Here is a 24715-nt window from a genome sequence, read left to right as displayed (position 1 = left end):
GTATTTAACATGAACTTCCTTGATGACAATGGTATTAGAAAAACTAAGGACAGATTAATCTACCAGACCAGAAATATCATTATCTTAATTTGGGTTCATACAGATGCAAACCTTGAGACCAAGATTCAGTACAAGTAGCGTTGGAATGTAGGGAAGGCAACGTTGCCTAAATAGAGTACAATATTATAGTAGCTACCAAGGTGGGTAACTGGACTTTTCCAAAGTAACCTCTGGGAAACAGTATAAAAAATAGAAAGGTGAAGGAGCCATAACACTTAAATATCACCTCTCATCAGTTCTGGAGATAAGCTGTTAATTCCTAGGTACTTTTACAGGACCAGGCAAGAGCACAAGGCCTTCCAGGATTCTAAGAAAAGCTTTTAAGCACCAGATACAAATACTGGCTGATGGAGGTCATTCAGAAAACAACAAAACAGTAAAGGTCAAAGAACGAGGTAGGGAACTAACCAACAACTGTTAAAACCCTTTCCACTGAAAGAAGACAGTTGATTCCTAATGTCAAACTCAGCTCAGGCTCTAGTCTTACGTGATAACATGCCACTGCACACTCCCCACAAATACACCAAAATATTCTTTCAAGCTATCAGCATTTTTTCCCTTTGTATGAGATGATGACAACCCTTTCTTATAAGTACCTACAACAAGCCTGGCATGTAGGAAGTATTTTGAGGGAGAGAAAATGAAGAGCAAAATCAAACTACACACGTTTCTCATATGCTGTCTATATTTCTTAGAATGCTATTTATAAAAATTATATTTTTATAGCTACTAGTTGATAATATAGGACATAAATCTGAATAATTGACTGAGAGTAAGGAGGGCAGCTGCCGGCGCACTAAGCAAGCCGGCGGCTGCGACCAGCGGCGGCCGAGAGGAGCTACCCCACGTCCGAGGTCAGGGGCAGAAGCCGGGAGGACCCCATGCCCGAAAGGCGGTGGCCAGGAGGAGTTACCCCACGTCCAAGGTCAGGGGCAGCGGCCGAGAGTGCCAGGCTGCGACGGCGCAGGAACAGCCGAGAGGAGCTACCCAAGTCCGAGGTCAGGGACGACGGCCGGGAGGAGCTACCCCACATCCGAGGTCAGGGGCGGCAGCCGAGAGGAGCTACCCTGCGTCCGAAGTCCGGGGCTGCGGCCGAGAAGAGATACCCGCGAACGAGGTCAGGGACGGTGGCCAGCAGGGAGGAGCTACCCCACGCCCCAACGCCGGAGGCCAGGGGCGGCAGCCGGGAGGAGCTACCCTACGCCAGAGGCCAGGGGCGGCGGCCTGGAGGACCAACCCCACCCGCCGGAGGCCAGAGGCGGCCGCCTGGAGGACCAACCCCACTGCGCGGTGGCTGCGCGGGCGCAGAAAGGGCGGCAGTGAGGAGATATCCCTCATCCAAGGTAAGGAGCAGCGGCTGCGCTTTGCAGAAGCAGCCGTGAAGAGTTACCCCACGCCCAAGGTAAGAGAAACCCAAGTAAGATGGTAGGTGTTGCAAGACGGCATCAGAAGGCAGACACACTGAAACCATACTCACAGAAAACTAGTCAATCTAATCACACTAGGACCACAGCCTTGTCTAACTCGATGAAACTAAGCCATGCCCGTGGGGCAACCCAAGACGGGCGGGTCATGGTGGAGAGATCTGACAGAATGTGGTCCGCTGGAGAAGGGAATGACAAACCACTTCAGTATTCTTGCCTTGAGAACCCCATGAACAGTATGAAAAGGCAAAATGATAGGATACTGAAAGAGGAACTCCCCAGGTCAGTAGATTCCCAATATGCTACTGGAGATCAGTGGAGAAATAACTCCAGAAAGAATGAAGGGATGGAGCCAAAGCAAAAGCAATAACCAGCTGTGGATGTGACTGGTGATAGAAGCAAGGCCCGATGCTGTAAAGAGCAATATTGCATAGGAACCTGGAATGTCAGGTCCATGAATCAAGGCAAATTGGAAGTGATCAAACAGGAGATGGCAAGAGTGAATGTAGACATTCTAGGAATTAGTGAACTAAAATGGACTGGAATGGGTGAATTTAACTCAGATGACCATTATATCTACTACTGCGGGCAGGAATCCCTCAGAAGAAATGGAGTAGCCATCATGGTCAACAAGAGTGTCCGAAATGCAGTACTTGGATGCAATCTCAAAAACAACAGAATGATCTCTGTTCGTTTCCAAGGCAAACCATTCAATATCACGGTAATCCAAGTCTATGCCCCAACCAGTAACACTGAAGAAGCTGAAGTTGAACAGTTCTTTGAAGACCTACAAGACCTTTTAGAACTAACACCCAAAACAGATGTTCTTTTCATTATAGGGGACTGGAATGCAAAAGTAGGAAGTCAAGAAACACCTGGAGTAACAGGCAAATTTGGCCTTGGAATACAGAATGAAGCAGGGCAAAGACTAATAGAGTTTTGCCAAGAAAATGCACTAGTCATAGCAAACACCCTCTTCCAACAACACAAGAGAAGACTCTACACATGGACATCATCAGATGGTCAACACCGAAATCAGATTGATTATATTCTTTGCAGCCAAAGATGGAGAAACTCTATACAGTCAACAAAAACAAGACCAGGAGCTGACTGTGGCTCAGATCATGAACTCCTTATTACCAAATTCAGACTTAAATTGAAGAAAGTAGGGAAAACCACTAGACCACTCAGGTATGACCTAAATCAAATCCCTTATGATTATACAGTGGAAGTGAGAAATAGATTTAAGGGACTAGATCTGATAGATAAGAGTGCCTGATGAACTATGGAATGAGGTTCGTGACATTGTACAGGAGACAGGGATCAAGACCATCCCCATGGAAAAGAAATGCAAAAAAGCAAAATGGCTGTCTGGGGAGGCCTTACAAATAGCTGTGAAAAGAGAAGCGAAAAGCAAAGGAGAAAAGGAAAGATATAAGCATCTGAATGCAGAGTTCCAAAGAATAGCAAGGAGAGATAAAGAAAGCCTTCCTCAGCAATCAATGCAAAGAAATAGAGGAAAACAACAGAATGGGAAAGACTAGCGATCTCTTCAAGAAAATTAGAGATACCAAGGGGAGATTTCATGCAAAGATGGGCTCGATAAAGGACAGAAATGGTATGGATCTAACAGAAGCAGAAGATATTAAGAAGAGGTGGAAAGAATACACAGAAGAACTGTACAAAAAAGATCTTCACAACCCAGATAGTCACGATGATATGATCACTCATCTAGAGCCAGACATCCTGGAATGTGAAGTCAAGTGGGCCTTAGAAAGCATCACTACGAACAAAGCTAGTGGAGGTGATGGAATTCCAGTGCAGCTCTTTCAAATCCTGAAAGATGATGTTGTGAAAGTGCTGCACTTAATATGCCAGCAAATTTGGAAAACTCAGCAGTGGCCACAGGACTGGAAAAGGGCAGTTTTCATTCCAATCCCAAACAAAGGCAACGCCAAAGAATGCTCAAACTACTGCACAATTGCACTTATCTCACACGCTAGTAAAGTAATGCTCAAAATTCTCCAAGCCAGGCTTCAGCAATATGTGAACTGTGAACTTCCTGATGTTCAAGCTGGTTTTAGAAAAGGCAGAGGAACCAGAGATCAAATTGCCAACATCCGCTGGATCATGGAAAAAGCAAGAGAGTTCCAGAAAAACATCTGACTATGCCAAAGCCTTTGACTCTGTGGATCACAATAAACTGTGGAAAATTCTGAAAGAGATGGGAATACCAGACCACCTGACCTGCCTCTTGAGAAATCTGTATGCAGGTCAGAAAGCAATAGCTAGAACTGGACATGGAACAACAGACTGGTTCCAAATAGGAAAAGGAGTACGTCAAGGCTGTATATTATTACCCTGCTTATTTAACTTATATGCAGAGTGCATTATGAGAAACGCTGGACTGGAAGAAACACAAGCTGGAATCAAGATTGCTGGGAGAAATATCAATAACCTCAGATATGCAGATGACACCACCCTTATGGCAGAAAGTGAAGAGGAACTCAAAAGCCTCTTGATGAAAGTGAAAGTGGAGAGTGAAAAAGTTGGCTTAAAGCTCAACATTCAGAAAAGAAAGATCATGGCATCCAGTCCCATCACTTCATGGGAAATAGATGGGGAAACAGTGGAAACAGTGTCAGCCTTTACTTTTTTGGGCTCCAAAATCACTGCAGATGGTAACTGCAGCCATGAAATTAAAAGACGCTTACTCCTTGGAAGGAAAGTTATGTCCAACCTACATAGCATATTCAAAAGCAGAGACATTACTTTGCCAACAAAGGTCTGTCTAGTCAAGGCTGTGGTTTTTCCTGTGGTCATGTATGGATGTGAGAGTTGGACTGTGAAGAAGGCTGAGCACCGAAGAATTGATGCTTTTGAACTGTGGTGCTGGAGAAGACTCTTGAGAGTCCCTTGGACTGCAAGGAGATCCAACCAGTCTATTCCAAAGGAGATCAGCCCTGGGATTTCTTTGGAAGGAATGATGCTAAAGCTGAAACTCCAGTACTTTGGCCTGGAGTTTGACTGGCGAAGAGTTGACTCATTGGAAAGGATTCTGATGCTGGGAGGGATTGGGGGCAGGAGGAGAAGGGGACGACAGAGGATGAGATGGCTGGATGGCATCACTGAGTCGATGGACGTGAGTCTGAGTGAACTCCAGGAGTTGGTGATGGACAGGGAGGCCTGGCGTGCTGCGATTCATGGGGTCGCGAAGAGTCGGACACGACTGAGCGACTGAACTGAACTGAACTGAAAGATGCTGAAGATCATTTAAGAAAAAAGAATATAAAAAACGTAGCCTGATTTGAATCCCAATCACATTATTAAATTGCTTCATCACCACGGGGGAAGTCACCTAAATTCTGAGTCACTGTTGCCTCTTGTGTGAAAGGTAATCATACCAACTACAACCAGCGGTTTTATGATGATCAAGTATAATAGGGATGGTAATGGTTTTTAAATGGAAAAGCATTTGCAAAGGAAGTTGTGCAGCATGCAGAGACCTTCGTACTAGACTGGCATAAAGCGAAAAAGGCAGAATTTGAGGGAATGACCCCAAATGTATAAACTGTTGGACAGTGAATAGCAGTAAAAGTGTTATGCTGTAGAAATGCTTAAGATATGGAGGATGTAAATATTATGGATTCAAAGGTTCCTGTCCAGTTACATAGGATTCCTACAGCAGGTCTACTTCATGGGAAAATGGGAGGTCAGGTACAATACAAATGGTTGGGTTCCTATAAAGGCAGTAATGACCAGGAAAGCTTGGCCTCACTGAGAATATGATGTTTTAATCCCTTTGCAGCATGGTGTTCAGTATCCTGAGACCCATTCTGGCAATTCTCACTAAACTCACCTGATAGTTGGACCCAACTATTCAAAGTTTAATTCAGAAAAATTTTAAATTAGGTGAAACTGTTTACATTGAAGTTATTCAGAACCAGCTTTAAGGTAAAATGATCAGAATAGATTATTATCATTTAAAGAAGGGAAATTAGCATTTACCATGTATCTTCTACATACCAGTCAATATCAGAGTCACTTGCCATATATAATCTTTAAATTCTCAAAACACAAGAAGTTAATTATGCATATGTACATTTTATTATACCTATATTTATAGGAAAGAAAATAGACTCAGCAGTTAAATAAGTCACCCAAATAACAGAGGAGGTTACACCAAAATCTGTTCTAAGTCCTCTGCTATCTTTCATGAAATACTAGTTGCTTGAGCTTGTTTTATTAATAGGTGATTTAATCCCTTTTAAGGAATTAATACAATGAGCAACAACAGGTCTCTTGTTAAAAGCAGTTTTCTCACTTAAGTTCCCCTTGGGATCACTTATACAATTTCATACAATGTATATTAAGTAATATAGCACAAACGGCAGAATCCTCCTTAATCCTCTCTTCCCATAAAGCTAGTCACATAAGTTCTAAAAACTCAGAGTAAAACAAGTTTACTTTGCCCCCAAATATGACATAAGGAGGTGCAAAGAGGAAAAAATTAACCAAAAAATCCTCAGATAGACTACTTGCTTCCATTAAAATGACCTTGCAAGAAAAAGCAGAAAAATTAAAGTTCCAATGATAATATATTTGAAAACATAATAAATAAGAGGATAGTGATGAAAGTAATATTAAGGGAGTAGGAGAGTATGGCTACAAATTTCTTCTAAAAGGAAAAGATGGATGATAATGCTTTCAGTGGTGGCGGCAATAGTGGAAACATTTACAGTGTGCTTTATGTAGAAGGCAATGGCACCCCACTCCAGTACTCTCGCCTGGAAAATCCCATGGATGGAGGAGCCTGGTAGGCTGCAGTCCATGGGGTCGCGAAGAGTTGGACACAACTGAACGACTTCGCTTTCCCTTTTCACTTTCATGCATTGGAGAAGGAAATGGCAACCCACTCCAGTGTTCTTGCCTGGAGAATCCCAGGGACAGGGGAGCCTGGTGGGCTGCCATCTATGGGGTCGCACAGAGTCAGACACGACTGAAGTGACTTAGCAGAAGTAGCAGTATTAAGCATTAAGCAATACATTAAGCTCTGTAGATGCACTAATTTAATACTCACAAAAGTTAAAGACCATTATTTTCCCCTTAAAGAGGGGATGAAAACAAAAAGACAAGTCACCTGCTTGGGTTGTCAAAACTAACAAGTAGATGAGCCAGTTTTCTAATCAGGTCTACCTACTTCAGAACCTAAAAATTCTTAAGCATTACTTAGACTGTCTAAATAGCAGACCAGCTGACAATCTCACTGTAAGCTCTGTACAGGCAATCAAGTCTTATATTCACTATATGAGTTTCCCAGTCTCCTACCTACTTCCCAATAAGGTGCACACAATCAACTGGCATACTAAGCAAAAGATTAAAGCTTCTCAAGAAAAAAAAACAGCATAAAATTTTTCTACTAAAAATTATCAGTATGTATAAATTTACTGTCTAAAATTTACCTTTTCTAAAACATCAAATCTGAAATTACAAACTACTTGATTATGAAACGGTACTGCAATTAAGCTGAAGGAAAAATTACTAAATCTACTCAAAATCTGATAGCCTTGCAATTAGCGGAGTTTGTAATCACATGCAGTGAGAATTAAAGTGATAGTTATTTAAAGCAGGATTAAGACATATTACGTTTCCAGGAGGCGTAGTTAATACATTAGTTCATTAGTTAATGAATATATAGATGAGTGTGTGTTTTCAGCCTTTCACATCTGACCTAGTTGTAAACTGAAGTAAAGGAAAAAGATTTTTTATGTTCTATTTACAATTACAAAGTTGTTTTTATAAATTATAACAAATAATGCTAAATTTACCTACTCATTTTATATTACATCATATATGCCTTTAAATCATACTTAATTTGAAACATAAAATAATCTTATTTAAAGGAATTTCAATTCTTAATTTTTTAGAAAATTACATAGAGGCTATAGCCTCTCTTGCTATTAAAAAAATGCATGTATTCATTATGTGAAGACTGTTAACAAACACATAAAACAGGAAGGATGCAACTTTTTAAAATAAACAGTAAATACTACCCATAATAGGAGGGTAACTAAACTACCACATAAGAATTGAAATAAATAAATAAATGTCAAGGGAAAAAAACCCTATAGGTTATAATGATCCATAACAATGCTGAAATTAGGAATGCAATCAATGTATTATTTTTCAAAATAAATACTGAATATAGTCTAAATATAGCCCCCCCAAATCCAAATAAGGTAAATTGTTTTTAATCAATAAACCACACATACACAAAAAAGTCAATTCTAACAAAATAAACACTGATTTATCTTCTTTCCTAGATTTTTTGTTTGTATTTCAGCTGACTTTCTTCCTAACTAAGTCACAAAAAGGGTCCTTTAGCAGGAACACAGGATACTTAGGCACTTGTACTGACCGGCTCAGAGTCAAAGCAATAATCATCCCAGCTCTGTCTGAGGGGTTTCTTTGTTATCTGAAAGTAAGGCAGATTAGTTAGGTAGAAGTAATGATTATTACACTCTTCTAATGATCTCTTAGATGTAGTGTTCGGGTAGTACCGCCATTATCCAAAGAAAAGTTATTTTGTATAGCAGCACAAAACAACTAGATAAACATTCAGATTCTGGGAGTCATATATTATTATAACCAATCCATATTTGCTATTGTTCAGTTACTCTGAAATTTGTAATAACTGTTGAGTCCTATAGTCTGCAAATACTGACCCTAAGATAAGAATATGTATAGTATGGCCAGTAATTACAAAAAGATCTGGAAGAGGAGCAATAAACCCCAGATTTCTCTAGTATTAATTTTAGGGGCTTTCCCAGGTGGGACAGCACTAAAGAATTTGCCTACCAATGCAGGAGATGTAAGATTCCTGATTTGGGAAGATCCCCTGAAGAAGGAAATGGCAACTCACTCCAGTATTGTTGCCTGGGAAATCCCATGGACAGAGGAGCCTCGTGGGCTACAGTCTGTGGGGTAGCAAAGATTCAGATATGCTACACATATGCACATCAGCTCATTTTATCAGCAGTTGCTATTTTTTTTCAAAAGGAAACTATTTTATCATCCAAATTTAAGGCAAATAGTTTAAACAGGGAAGGGGGAAAACTCAAAAGCTAAATCAATGATTTTTTTAATATACTTAATTCAATACAGTAAAAACGCCTCATATTGTACCAAGAAGTTATATTTTAAATAATTTTTAAATTCTCATTATAGTAACAGAATTGTTGACTTATATAAATATGTAGTTTCAAAATTATGATATATCAGTTATACAGCCTGCTCTATATCTTACAAAATGTGAGATGTTACTTTCAAAGCCCTAAATACATACTACAATCTTTGAGCCACCATCCAAGTGTCAATTTAATATCCCTCAGAAGAACTTTTAAAATTACCATAAAGGAATTTCTTTCCACAAACATTACATCTTGCCTCAAACAATTAAAAATGAGGGGAGACAATCTGTTACCTAAATGATGTACTGTCAGATCAATTTCATTATTACTGATTCTAGAATTTTTGTTAATATAAGAAATAAAATCGAATAAACCAATGCAATGAAAAGTTGTGAGAATTACTCCTTATTATGGAAGTTTAGGGGAGAATTTTTTAAGTTTCAAGGTAAAACACAAATTCTCTAAGTCATTTCCTTTAATGAATTTTCACACTGAGTATTTAATAGGATAATCACTAAATTATAAAAATAATCATACTCTAAGTCAGTATATAATATCATGCAAAGAGGTATATATATTAGGCTTCAAAACATGCAAATACAAGTTTCAGTAATCCTTTGTTAGGGCAAGCATTAATCATTAGTAACATTTAACATGCTCTGGTCTGTAAAAGGTAAATCACTTTACTTATTGAAAAGTGTCAACCATTTTTCTAAATTAGAGGTATCTATAAACAGTTTATTATTCTCCCAAAGAGTCTCACAAAAAGCAAAAGGCACATAACTATCTTTTATGATTCATATAAGAATAAAACTAATTTTTACACTTGAGAAGTACATCACATAATTTTTAGATAGTATACATGAAAATGCTAGTTAACAGCCACGACCAACCAGGTTGCAAAAACAGAGTACTAGGGAAAGAACTTTTCTCAAGAGCTAAAACTTAATAATGCCTTACATTTCAAAATGATATTCATGAACTCTCACCTGATTGAGATAATGATATTCTTCTGGTTGTTTAAGATGGAATGCTAATCTCTCTTCTTCACTTGCTCCTGCCAGAAGGTAATAAAATACATGATAGTTCCTGTTGGAAACAAAGAAGTATGGTTTTATAATGAACATGGTCTATGGTTATCATTTAACAAGAAAAAGAAATTAATTTATAAACGGTTTCAGCTTTGCTTCATTTTTTTAATACAAAGGTGATAAACTCTACTGAAATACTACAGGGGAATTCTCTGGCAGTTTAGTAGTTAAGACTCAGTGCTTTCACTGCCATGACACAGGTTCAATCCCTCGTAGGTGAATGAAGATTACACAAGCCACAAGGGACGGCCAAATAATAAGTACTACAAAATAAGATAATGTTTTGTATGTTGAATCAAAAGACAAAGGTGAAGGCAGCAATACACTAAAGACCCCTAAAAATTCCCTCCACAAGACCAATTAGAAAACTAGCAAATTTGTCAGAATCAACTCTAGAAATCAACCAAAAATGTAAAGCAATATAGAGAGTGTTTATACAAGAAAAAGAGCTGAATGTCAGTATAAACAGAACCTTGGTGGCCTTTTAACTTGCCCTATTCCATCTCCTGCTTACCAGATACATGTAGCTTTCAATACCAACAGCTTACAACTGAGGTGGACACCAGAAGTCTGGCAGCTTCCAGAAGAGGGCAGAACAGGGGTGAAGTTCATTTAGAACCTCATTCCCTGAAAAATATCATTATTTGAACTGTCTGGTAGTTCCGTGGATGAAGTCACTTTCATTACTATTTCTGTCTTTATTTGATGCGATTCAGAGTTATTACCCCAGTATGAAAATCTTTGTTTCAGAGACATTTGTAAGAAACAATTAGTGGCAATTTTTTTGAACATACCAGCTGCCTGAACCGATGAATAAATATTAGGGCAAACTGTAAGCTAACCAAACAACTTAAAGAGAAATGCTGGGAAATGAGACATCCACAGAGGCTTTAAAAAGCTCCAGTGAGTTCCTGGGAATCTAGAAGGCCATATGCATGCATAAAGTTGTGTCCATGCCCAGGGCTACATGTCTACTCAGCAAAGAGAAGAGGAAATACTAAGCTCTCACCTATCACTAACTCTGAAGATCTCCACAAGCAGGAAGTAAAGACTAAGGCAGAATTATAAAATGCCTGCCTAGGAGTTAAAAGTCATGGTCCCTGAAACAAACACTAGAAGACTTATTGTTACCAACCATTTATGGAATTCTATGTTCAATCACTCCCTGGTGGCTCAGACGGTAAAGAATTTGCCTGCAAAGCATAAGACCCAGGTTCAATCCCTGGATGAGGAAGGTCTCCTGGAGAAGGAAATGGCTAAACACTCTTGCCTGGAGAATTCCATGGACAGAGAAGCCTGTCCATGGGATCACAAAGATTTGGACACAGCTGACCAACTACCACTGAGAAGCTAACCAAGGGCTTCCCTGGTGGCTTAGTGGTAACGAATCCTCCTGCCAGTGCAGGAGACACGAATTTGATTCCTGGGTAGGGAAGATCCCCTGGAGAAGGAAATGGCCACCCACTCCAATATTCTTGCCTGGGAAATCCCATGGACAGAGGAATCTGGCAGGTTACAGTCCATGGAGTAGCAGAAGAGGCAGACACAACTTAGTGACTAAAAAACAAGTTAACCAAGCAGGTATTTAAATGGCTAAACTCGAAAAAAAATTAGACTTCAAATTAGCTCAGAAAATTCACAAACAGCAGGAACAAAATTAACAACCACAAATCCTAGGAGGGGGAGGAACTCGTATCTACAGCTCCCAAATGATTATTTTGAAAGTCCAATTATTATTCTAAATGTCCAATTTTCAACAAAAATTTAAGTCATACAAGGAAACCAGAAACTGTAACACATACAAAGGAGAAAAAACAATCATTAATAACTGTTCCTGGGGCAGTCTGGAGACTAACTTACTAGATAGGACTTTTAATTAGCTGTTTTAAATACATTCAAAAAACTAAAGAAAACCATGTTTAAAGAACTAAAGCATGAGAATGATGTCTCGTCAAATAGAAGCTATAGATGAATAGACAAATTATAAAAAATAATCAGAAAGTAATTCTAGGGTTGAAAAATATAATAAAATGAAACCTATCTAGAGGAGCTCAACAGAAGATTTGTAGGCAGAAGAAAGAATCAGTGAACTTGAAAAAAGGTCAGTTAAAGCTAGCTAGTCTGAGGAAGAGAAAGAAAAATTATCAGTCTCAGGGCTTTGTGGGACACCATTAAACAGACACCAACAAATGAACAATATGGAACACCAGTATATGCACAATGGGAGTGCCAAAAGCAGAAGAAAAGAAGAGAAAGAATATTTGAAAAAAACAATGATCAAAGTCCCCCCAAATTTGATGATAAACATTAAGCTCTACATCTAAGAAACTTAATGAACTCCAGGAGAGAAAAACTCAAGAGATCCACATCTGGACAAATTAAAACTATAAAAAGACAAAGACAAAATTTTCAAAGCACCATGAGAGAAATGCTTCATCAAGGGATCCTAATGTAAGATTACCACCTGATTTCTCATCAAGAGCCATGGAAAGGAAAACAGATTCAAAGTACTAAAAGAAAAAAAAAAAAAAATCAAGAATTATATATCCAGCAAAACTATCCTCAAAAAAAAAAAAGAAGAAATTAGGATATTCCCAGATAGATCAAAACTAAATACTTCACAGCTAACAGATGGACCCCATAAAAAATGCTAAAAGGAGCTTTTATGGCTGAAATTAAAGAAGACAAGATTCAATTAAGCATGAAGAAATAAATAGTATCAGTAACAGTAACTACATAGGTAAATATTGTAAAAGGTAGTATAAATGTCTGTGTTGTTTGTAAGGCTTTTTCCCCTCCAACTAGACATTGGCAAAAAGCAACAACTATAAATCCATACTGATGAGTCTACTATTATAAACATTTGTACAACACTAACAACACAAAGTACAGAGAAAGTAACATAGGATAATGCTTAATGAACCTTTATTATATAAAAGGACTACACTAAGCATTTCATAAACATTATTTCATTTAATCTTCTAAACAACTAAAGGATAGTTTTCCATCTACAAAATAGGAAAAAGTATCTAAGAAGCAGAGAAGTTAGGTGAGATGCCAAAGGCATATCCAATACTTGAAATGTAGGCTTGCTTAACTTCAAAGTCTGGCTCTTCATTTTGTCTCATTGTAACATGAAGCAAATCATTTATCTCTCTGATATTTGGCTTCCTCATCTAAAGGAAGTTACATATATATCATCTCTGAAATTCCATATACCTCAAAGATTATAATAAAGTTAAGAGCTTCATTAAAAACTTATCTCAAATTAGAGAAAGAACACTAAGACATAGCAAAAGATCGAAAAACAAAACAAAAGATACCACCTAAGACACCACTATTTTCCTGTTCTGATAGGCTTCCTAGAATTTAGAAAAGACAGTAATTCTATATAGTCATATAAAAATATCTCACAGCATCTTCAAAAAGTACAGTATTCTTCCCATGACAGAAATAGCAATTATATGTAAAGCTATGCATGGTATAAACTGAATTAAAACTCATAGTACACAAAGATCTGAAAAGTCAATCTGTATGATACAAGTGTTACACTCAATTTAATTACAATCTCAATTACACAAATTAAAATATGTACCGTTCATTATGCTCTTGATAAACGAGTCTAGACTTCTCCAGTAGATACTTTTCAACATAGGCACTAGAATAAAAACAGAATTGGTTGATATAAATAATAAAAGCCCAATATAAGGTAGACAAATATTTTATTAGAAAAGATGCAAAAGTCTAAAGAATACTATTCAGAGTACATTTTCCACTATCATTGATGGTACAGTGGTGAGCATAGCTGCCTTCCGTGTTATGGACATTGTTAGTGTTATCCATGTTAAATTCATAAACTCCTTTTTTTTTTTAACTTTCCATAAAGTAAAATGAAGTCAGGAGTTCAAAACATGGCACTCAAGACCCTACAATGACACAGACTCTACTTTATTTCCAGGCTCAATACCACAGTGAAAGTGAAAGTGAAGTCGCTCAGTCATGTCCGACCCTTTGCGACCCCGCGGACTGTAGCCTACTAGGCTCCTCCGTCCATGGGATTCTCCAGGCAAGAATACTGGAGTGGGTTGCCACTTCCTTCTCCAGCGGATCTTCCCAACCCAGGTATTGAACCCGGGTCTCCCGCAGTGGAGGCAGACACTTTAACCTCTGAGTACATTCTTTCAAATATTATACTTTGGCTAGCCTACTAAATAAGGCTCAAAGATATACTTTCTTTACATACCCATGCTGTTGCCACATCCTGGAATAAATGTGTTTATACCTTGCCAATTTCCTCAGTAAGCACTCATTAATGGGCACTGTGTAAGCACTGTTCAGATACAGAAATAAGTGATACACTACCTGTTTTCAAGTGATATACTACCTGTTTTCAAGGAGCTCACAAACTAGTGGAGAAAACAGGCAAACTAGCAGCTATCATACTGAGCTGACAGGATTTATTATAGAGCAATGACCAGAATATTATAAATGTAAAAAGAGAGACAAATATGATTCAATTCAAGAAGGAAACAGGATGTAAGGAAGAACTCTCATAGAGAGTGAGTACACAGTACTTACTAATATGGATATAAAAATCATAAATAAAAACTAGCACACAACACAACAACCAGTTTACATATGTACATATAAAAATATGTCTGTATGTGTACATCTGTGGGTGTTTGTGTCTTTGTATTGATCAAATGAGAATCTTTTCTCAGGAATGCAAAATGATCCAATGTTGGGAAAATAATGATAATATTAATAAATTCAAGGGTGACGATCAGACTAATTTCCATGGATGCCAAAAAGGCCTTTAATAAAATTCAGTAGCCGTTACTGACAAAAATACTCAAAGAAAATTAAAATCAATGCTTAATTCATTAACATGATAATATGTCCTGAAAAGCCAATATTCTACTTAGTGAAGAAAAGTAAAGGCATTCACACAAGTATCTAGAAAAATATTATCATAGTTTAGCAGGTATGTAATCAAACAAGATAGAACATAATCAGAGATATAGGAACAGAAAATAAAGTTAAACTATTTTAGTAGATAATAAACCTAGAAATGGTAAGAGAAACAACCAACAGTAAAACTAATACAAACAATAATTCAGCAAGATAGTAAGATATAAAATTAATATACAAATCAATAGAAGTAATTGGGGCTTCCCTGGTGGCTCAGATGGTAAAGAATCTGCCTGCAGTGCAGGAGATATGGGTTCAATTTCTGGGTCAGGAAGATCCTCTGGAGAAGGGAATGGCTACCCATTCCAGTATTCTTGCCTGGAGAATTTGATGGACAGAGGAGCCTGGGAGGTTACAGTTGATGGGGTCGCAAAGATTCGGACACAACTGAGCAACTAACACATACAAGTAATGTACAATTTTAGAAGATATAATGTAAGAGAAAAATCACACTTTTAATAAAAATAAAACATTAAAAATAACATAATATTTAGGAATAAACTCAATAAGAAATATAAAAAGCTAAAAAACATGTCTAAAAACAATAAAGATGTTAATTACTCCAAAATTTATTAATCCAATAAAACCAAGCCATGAAAGACACGGAAGATTCTTCAATATATATTGCTAAAGAAGAAAGAATGCAATCTGTAAAGACTATATGCTATATAATTTCCAATTATGTGACATTCTGGAAAAGACAAACCTATTACAACAGTGAAAAGATCGGCGGCTGCCAAAGGTTAGTGGGTGGAAAGGGATGAACACGTGGGCACAGAGAATTTTTAGGGCAGTGAAACTATACCTTTATACATTTATCAAAGCCCATTCAATGAACAACACAAATGGAACACACTAATTCAAGATATTATCAACAGACGAAACTAGGGGATAGCATCAAGAGGCATAAGGGAACACTCCTTATTCTGTTCATTTTTGTCATTAATCTAGAACTGTTCTAAAAGTAGTCTATTAATTTTTTAAAAGCTATAAAGAATACTGCTGGCACAATCATAGGACTCTGATCACTGACTATAATAGCAAAAACTGTAACTATGACAAAATTAAATATTCTGAGTATAAAATAGTATACAGGAAAATGTCATTGTGGTTGCTTTAGGAAATACAGTAATTATTTCAAGGGGTCCAGTTATGTACCCAACTTACTCAAAGACAATTTTTTTTTCATGAATATATGCATAACAAAGAAAGATAAAGCAAATGCATATAGTTGTTAACAATTTATAAATCTAAGTACGAGTGGATGGATGGTACACTATTCTTAGAACTTTCCTCAGGTTTGAACTTTTCCAAAAGAAAAAAAAATTGAGAAAAAAAATTTAATGTAAATACTAATGTCACTATTTTCATTAAAGAGCAAACGAAAAACCTATGGTTTATAAAGGGGCAATGGTAAACATTTAAACATCTCCAAAGCCTGATACTGCTACTTACCCAAGTACAGTGCCTGTTTCTTGGTAATTTACTTGAATAAACTTGCCAAAACGACTTGAATTGTTATTATGAGCTGTCTTTGCATTTCCAAAGGCCTGTCAAAATAAATAATTCTATTTTTTAAAATGGAATATCCTTAGATCATCTCAACAAGAAAAAAGTGCTAAAGAGATACTAGAAAAGCAATTCACTTATAGCTTCAGGCTCTCATACTTCAGGTAAAGTAACTAATATCTGCAATAAAGTCAAGTAGATTGCATTTTATGCTACTGAGTAAAATAAATCTTAATTGTAAAAACTTATTGCTCATTACAAATCATATTTCACTTTCACATTCCTGTGCCAGCAAATTTTCTTAATACATTTATATATAATACGTATTTAATACATATATACATTTTAAAATCTTGCTCAACTGAAATAACAGGCTAGGAAAAGAATAATTACATCAAAACAATTATAATTTAGAATAGTATAGATGAAATAAAGTTTCATCATGCAATATACTATACTGTATTTTGCCTATTTAAAACAAAACTGTGGTACATATACACAATAGAGTATTACTCAGCCATTAAAAAGAATACATTTGAATCAGTTCTAATGAGGTGGATGAAACTGGAGCCTATTATACAGAGTGAAGTAAGCCAGAAAGAAAAACACCAATACGGTATACTAACGCATATATATGGAATTTAGAAAGATGGTAACAATAACCCTGTATGTGAGACAGCAAAAGAGACACAGAACAGTCTTTTGGACTCTGTGGGAAAGGGAGAGGGTGGGATGATTTGGGAGAATGGCATTGAAACATGTGTAATATCATGTAAGAAACGAATCGCCAGTCCAGGTTCAATGCAGGATACAGGATGCTTGGGGCTGGTGCACTGGGATGACCCAGAGGGATGGTACAGAGAGGGAGGTGGGAGGGGGGTTCAGGATGGGGAACACGTGTACACCCGTGGCGGATTCATGTTTAAGTATGGCAAAACCAATATAATATTGTAAAGTAATTAGCCTCCAATTAAATAAATAAATTTAAATTAAAAAAAAAAACTACGATACTATTTTAGAAAGAATAAAAAAATATATATAAGCTTCCTAAGTTACAATCCATGCAATGGGTTATACTTAAGTATATACCATGTAAGTATATACACTAAGTATGTACCATGCAATGAAATGTTACCTAGCAATAAAGATGAAACTACTGATACAGATGTCAACACTGATAAATATTAAACGTTATGCTATGAAACCACACACAAGAGTACATATTATAATATAAAATTCTAGAAAAGGCAAAGCAAGAGTAACAAGCAGCAGATTAGAAGCTGTCTGGGAATGGGGTAGGAGTGGGAAATGTCTAGAAAAGGGACACAAGGGGTAATGAAAATATTCTATAACTTGATTCTATGACGGTGGTTACCTGGCATATGCATTTATCAAATATCACTAAATCATACATTTTAAGTGGCTATATATTATTTCAAGTTATATCTCAATAAAATTGAAATTTAAGAACCCACGGTTGAACTCACATATTCAATAACTTAAATGAAATCTTCAATACATACTGCTGAATGAAAGAAGGCAGTCTTAAAACATTACATACTGTATGTTTTCATTAATATGACATTAAAAAAAAAAAGAAGGAAGAACAAACAAATTGTCTCCACAAGTTAATGGGAGTATGGAAGGGCAGAGAGTGTGAAAATAAGGAAAAGCATCAGGGAGTTTTACAAGAATAGTAGAACTACTCTGCATCCACACTGCATACAGATGACCACAAATTAGTGTGTTTTATCATTTATACAATTCTACTGTAACGGTATTTTTTAATTTTAATCTCTACTTTTAAAAGTAAATATTAAAAAACAAAGCAAATAAAAGACAATTTCACATATACAAATGTGAAAATATTCATCACACGTGAACCCACACTAAAAGAAACAAAGGAAATCCTTCGTGCAGAAGGAAAATGATACCATGTTCAAATACAGATCAATGTAAGGAATGAAAACAGCAGAAATAGTAACCACAGGAGTAAATATATAAAATACATTTTATTACTTAGGTCTCTTGAAAGATTACTAAGGATGAGATCAGAGAAAATGGTAAAGGTCTCTGAAATCCCTCTCCCCTTCATAAAAGAAATAAGACTAACAAAAATTGTCAAAATCAACTTTTTGATGATTCTGGAAGTTAATGAAAGGCATAGAGTAATCCCTTATAAGAATAATATTTAATCAAGGAAAACAGCTGGATTTCAGTAAGAAAAGCAAACACTGATGGCATTTTAACTTACCTGATTACCAATTCCCTCTCCCTAGCTCCACATTGAAAAGAAAACCAACGCCCTACAATTACAGTTTTCAAAAAGCAGTCTCACATAAAAACCACTGGAAAGATCAGAATAGTTAAAGTCAAAGCCCTGTCCCACAGATAATCGTCACAATTTGACCTATTTGGCATTTTCCTAGAAAACTTCATTCAAAGGGCTATCTTTATTTGACCTAATGAGAAGTCATCACTCACTGATAGCAGCCTTTTTCCCATTAAAAGTAGACTGCCATATGATTCACCAATCCCACTGTTCAGCATATATCAGGAGAAAAATCTAATTTGAAAAGATACATGCACCCCTATATTCACAGCCGCACTATTTACAAGAGCCAAGACATGGAAACAACCTAAATGTCCATGGACAGATGAATGGATACAGATGTGGCATCTGTACGCAAATCAAGAAGAAATGGTTAGAATCAGACATGGAACAACGGACTGGTTCCAAATTGGGAAAGGAACATGTCAAAGCTGTATATTGTCACCCTGCTTATTTAACTTATATGCAGAGCACGTCATGTGAAATGCAGGGCTGGATAAAGCACAAGCTGGAATCAAGATTGCTGGGAGAAATATCAGTAATCACAGCTATGCAGAAAATACCACACTTATGGCAAAAAGCAAAGAACTAAAGAGCCTCTTAATGAAAGTGAAAGAAGAGAGTGAAAAAGCTGGCTTAAAACTCAACATTCAAAAAACAAAGATCATGGCATCTGGTCCTATCACTTCATGACAAATAGATGGAGAAACAATGGAAACAGTGACAGACTTCATTTTCTTGGGCTCCAAAATCACTGCAGATGGTGACTGCAGCCATTAAATTAAAAGATGCTTGACCCTTGGAAGAAAAGCCATGACAAACCTAGACAGTGTATTAAAAAGCAGAGACATTACTTAGATGACAAAGGTCCATCTAGTCAAGGCTATGGTCATGTCTGGATGTGAGAGTTGGACCAAAAAGAAAGTTGAGTGCCAAAGAATTGATGCTTTTGAACTGTGGTACTGGAGAAGACTCTTTAGAGTCCCTCGGACTGCAAAGAGATCAAACCAGTCAATCGTAAAGGAAATCAGTCCTGAATATTCATTGGACGGACTGATGCTGAAGCTGAAACTCCAATAGTTTGACCACCTGATGCAAAGAACTGACTCACTGGAAAAGACCCTGATGCTGGGAAAGATTGAAAGCAGGAGGAGAAGGGGACGACAGAGGATGAGATGGCTGGATGGCATCACTGACTCGATGGACATGAGTTTAAGCAAGTTCCAGGAGTTGGTGATGGACAGGGAAGCCTTGCGTGCCACAGTCCATGGAGTTGCAAAGAGTTGGACACGACTGAGCGACTGAACTGAATTGATACATAAACAATGGAACAATACTTGGCCATAAAAAAGAATAAAATAATGCCTTCTGCAACAACATAGATGGACCTAGAGGTTTTATACTAAGTGAAATCAGAAAGAGAAAGAAAATTCCATAGATTTCATATGTAGAATCTAAAATATGACACAAATAAACTTATTTATGAAACAAACAGGCTCACAGACATAGACATAGAAAATATTTGGTTTCCAAAGGGGAAAGGGGTTGGAGAGGGATTAATTGGAATTTGAGCTTAGCAGATATACACTATTATGTGTAAACAGATAAACAACAAGGTCCTACTGTATAGCAAAGGGAATTAACTATATTCAGTATCTTGTAATAACCTATAATGGAAAAGAATATGAAAAAAGTATGTGTACATATGTGTGTGTGTGTATATATATGTAACTGAATCACTTTGTGTTGTAAACCAGAAACTAAAACAACATTGCAAATCAACTATACTTCAATAAAAGAAACAGAAGAAAAAAGAAATGGTGAGAGCAGACATCTGTATCTTCTTTCTGACCAAAGCATTACTATTAAGTATGTTTTTAACCTATATTTTTATAAATAGGTGTTCTTAATCAGACTGAGAAAGTTCCTTCTTATTGTTTGTTGAGAGTGTCTTTTTTCTGTCTGCTTGTTTTAATCATGAAAAGGTGTTGTTTTTGTCAAATGCTTTTACTGCTATCTATTCAGATAATGGTGTAGCTTTTGTCCTTTAGTCTACTAATGTTTAACACTGCATTTATTTTTATATTGTTTAACCAATCTTTCATTCCTTAATATAAATCCTCCTTTACCATAATACTTCTTTCATATTTTGCTGAATTGTTTGCTAGTATTTCCTTAAGAATTTCTCTGTTTCAAGGGATATTGGTCTGTAGTTTTCTTATGTTGTGGTGTCTTTGTCTAATTTTAGTATCAGTGAAATATTTTGGACCTTGTAAAATTAGAAACTTTTCCTCCCTCTTGTTCTATTTCTTGGAAGAATTTTGAAGGATTTGTGTTAATTCTTCTTTAATTGTTTGGTAGAATACATCAGTGAATCCATCTGGTCCTAGGCATTTCTTTCTTTCTTAAGCTTTTCACTGCTAAGAAACAGACTCACAGACATAGAAAACAAACTTATGGTTACCCAAGGGAAAAAGGGGTGAAAGGGGGACAAATTAGGACTTTGGGGTTAGCAGAAACACAGTACTACATATAAAACAGATAAACAACAAGGCCCTACTGTATAATCATATTATATGGTTATAATATGTATATGATTATCTGATTTATAATTATATATAAAGAATCACATTCAATATCCTGTAAAAAACCATAATGGAAAAGAATTCGAAAAAAAGTGTGTGTGCGTGCATGCTCAGTCGCTCAGTTGTGTCTGACTCTGTGCGACCCCATGGAACCCGCCAGGGTCCACTGTCCATGTGATTCTCCAGGCAAGAATACTGGAGTGGGTTGTCATGCCTCCTCTAGGGGATCTTCCCAACCCAGGGATTGAACCCAGGAGTCTCCTGCATCACAGGTGGATTCTTTACCATCTGAGCCACCAGGGATATATATAACTGAATCACTTTCCAGTATACCAGAAACTAACACAACACTGTAAATCAACCTACTTCATTATGAAAATTTTAAAATTTAAATTCTAAAAAAGAGAGGGTTAAATCTGGGAGAAGATGTGTATATATTTTCAGAACACATGTCTGATAACAGATTTGCACCCAGTATACACAAAGAATGGAGAAGGCAATGGCAACCCACTCCAGTACTCTTGCCTGGAAAATCCCATGGACGGAGGAGCCTGGTAGGCTGCAGTCCATGCGGTCGCTAAGAGTTGGACACGACTGAGCGACTTCAGTTTCACTTTTCACTTTCATGCATTGGAGAAGGAAATGGCAACCCACTCCAGTGTTCTTGCCTGGAGAATCCCAGGGACCGGGGAGCCTGGTGGGCAGCCATCTATGGGATTGCACAGAGTCGGACACGACTGAAGCGACTTAGCAGCATACACAAAGAACTCTCTAAACACAACAATAACAAGCTGGGCAATAGATTTTGACAGACACTTGACCAAAGAAGATATATAAGTGGCAAATAAACACATGAAAAGGTGTTCACATCATGAATGTATTATAGAATACACATTAAAATCATGAGATACCACTGTATACCTATTTGAAGGCTAAAATTAGAAAGGATGACTGTATCAAAGGTTAGCAAGGATATGGAATAACATGAACTGTATACACTGCTTGGTGGGAATGTAAAACAGTATGTACAATTTATACATAAGTTTGGCAGTTTCTTTAAAAGTTAAACATATACCTATGATAGGACCCAGGCTAGCCAGGTGGCTCAGTGGTAAAGAATTTGCCTCCCAATGCAAGAGATGCCAGTTCGATCCCTGGGTCAGGACCATTCCCTGGAGAAGGAAATGGCAACTTGTTCTAGTATTCTTACCTGGGAAATTCATGGACTGAGGAGCCCGGTGGGCTACACAGTCCATGGGGTGGCAAAACAGTCAGACAGGACTTAGCGACTAAAATACAAAAACATACATGATATGATCCAGTCATTCCACTCCTAGCTATTTACCCAAGAAAAAAAAACAGGTTATGTCCACACAAAAACATACTATTTTACATATAATAACCAAAAACTGGAAACAACCTACATGTTCATCAAAAGATGAATGAATAAACAAAGTGTGGTAAACCCATACAATGCAATATGGAATACTGTCTTAGCAAAAGGGATTGTTGACACACACACAAAGTAACTATACCATGTGAGAGAAGTCAAACATAAAATAGCACGTACTACACAATTCCATTTTTATATAACTGTAAAATGTACAAACTAACCTACAATGACAGAAAGCACATAAGAGGTTTCTTGTAGATGAGAGGAGAAGGAGAAGTGAGAAAGAGGCATGGCAAAAGGATACGAGAAAATTTTAGGGATAATGGATATGTTTAGTATCTTGACTGTGTTGGTGGTTTAATGAGTATACACATATGACAAATTTATCAAATTGTACACTTTAAATCTGTGCAATTGCACCTCACAAAAACTCTTTCAAAACAAGTAATATTAACTCTCCTTTAAGCTCTAAAACAAAAAGTGTATTGTTTCCTCTCTACCCTTGATGATATTACTTATAAAACATAACTAAAAAATTTTTCCCATAGTCTCTGTATTTTCAAAGATGAACCCTTAGAATTTCAATCCTAGGCACAGATTTTAAAGCTGCAAAGACAAAAATATATTGAAAAGAATATTTTCCCCAACTACCCATTACCATAGTCAATTACACACAGGAGTCCTGCCCCTGCTATCTCCCTTTACAGGGGGATATATCTGACTCCAGTTATCTCTTTCCTTTGCATCACTATGGCCCAAAGTTCCTCTTTGAAAAAATACTGCCACTGTTACATCTTTCAATCTTCCACACTGTCCCCTATCTTCCAGTTTTCCTTGGTAACTAAAAAATGATATCTATACTTCTATTTAGTTTATTCCATTTTCTCACATCTAACAAATTTTAATTTTTTTTAAGATATGTTTAAGAGTAAGAAAAATTATTTCTATACACTTACCTCAAGTACTGGTCCAGCGCCAAGAATAATTTGTTCCACTCCACTGGCAAATCCTTTCTGACTGAGGGCAGTGAGGTGATGAATAAGAAAGTTCGTGCTTTGAGTCTTTCCAGAACCGCTCTCTCCTGAAATAACGATGCACTGATTCTTTTTGCGCTGAAGCATGGCATGATAAGCTACATCAGCCACAGCATAAATGTGAGGCTCAAGTTTTCCCAATTGATGGTTATCATACATTTTGACATACTTGGGGTTATAAATAGGAAGAAACTTGAATGGGTTAATAGCTATTAGAATACTGCCAACATAGGTATAAATTTTTTCATGCTTAAAGCGATTTCGTAGGTTTTCTAAGAGAGTTTTCTCATTCAAATCAGGTAAGCTACATAAATCGTCAAAGTCCTTCTGCTGAGGCTGTGGAAGGAAACCCCGTTCCATCATCCTGCGACGTTCTTCTGTTACCCGTAGCCATGACTGAAGACTACCATAATGAATTGATCCATCGAGGTTTTTTTCTCTCAGAAGAAAACGGTAGTCCTCTCCACTCAGGCGATTTTCCAGAGCCATGCGGGGCCATAACATCATTCGCTGAACTGGGCAGTCTGTTGGATTGAGTATCCATTCTTCTCCACCAAATTCTTTTACCTCTGCTAGAACGTAACATTTTGTTTTGTCAAGATGAAGCTTGTTTATAAGTGAGTCAATCACCTCAGCAGCCGTGGAGTTTTTTCTGGCAGGAATTGGACAGTAGATCGTCTCTTCTGAAATTGTCCCAGGATATATACGTAATGTATGCTCATTATCCTCAAAGCGTCGTCTTCCTCCATCATTTATATTCATATTGGATCCTGTCCCATCAGCATGGATGGTATGTGTTCAGGACTGCACAAATCATTTTCATGGCAAAAAAACTGCAACATAAAAGATGTGAAACACTAAGAAGTCATATTACACAAAAAAGAGGCTTAACAATTATGTTGATTATATCTTTTAGAACAAAAAATCCCAACTCTTCTCTTAGAATAGGAACAGTTCTTGAAAACAGTCTAACTGAGATCCCAATATTTCATATATTGTCCAAACCTGGATGCTTTCTAAAGCAGCCAAAATTTTTTCAATGTTTTGTTATATTAGTAATTCAAAACCCAAAAAGTAAAAATAATAATTAATTTGTCCTCTACTATCTCAAATGTTTCTGAGTAGG

General features: G+C 37.0%; 1 protein-coding gene across 11 annotated transcripts in view; it reads right to left on the bottom strand.

Annotated features, from left to right (window-relative positions):
• The window catches only part of MYO9A (myosin IXA), a 254505-nt gene that overhangs the window by 166374 nt on the left and 63416 nt on the right, over positions 1-24715 (bottom strand). For 9 of the 11 annotated variants that reach the window (XM_006056922.4, XM_006056915.4, XM_006056918.4 and 6 more), the window contains exons 2-6: positions 23512-24422; positions 16192-16286; positions 13361-13423; positions 9664-9763; positions 7903-7959 (exon numbers count right to left, since the gene is read on the bottom strand). In XM_006056922.4, the coding sequence (XP_006056984.2) occupies positions 7903-7959; positions 9664-9763; positions 13361-13423; positions 16192-16286; positions 23512-24351 (1155 nt within the window). In that variant the 5' untranslated portion in view covers positions 24352-24422. The remainder of the gene's footprint in view (positions 1-7902; positions 7960-9663; positions 9764-13360; positions 13424-16191; positions 16287-23511; positions 24423-24715) is intronic. The other 2 variants (XM_006056919.4, XM_006056921.4) reach the window with 1 other exon arrangement.

Source organism: Bubalus bubalis, chromosome 11, assembly GCF_019923935.1.
Source record: "Bubalus bubalis isolate 160015118507 breed Murrah chromosome 11, NDDB_SH_1, whole genome shotgun sequence".
NCBI lineage: Eukaryota > Metazoa > Chordata > Mammalia > Artiodactyla > Bovidae > Bubalus > Bubalus bubalis.
This window is presented reverse-complemented; position numbering and strand designations above follow the sequence as displayed.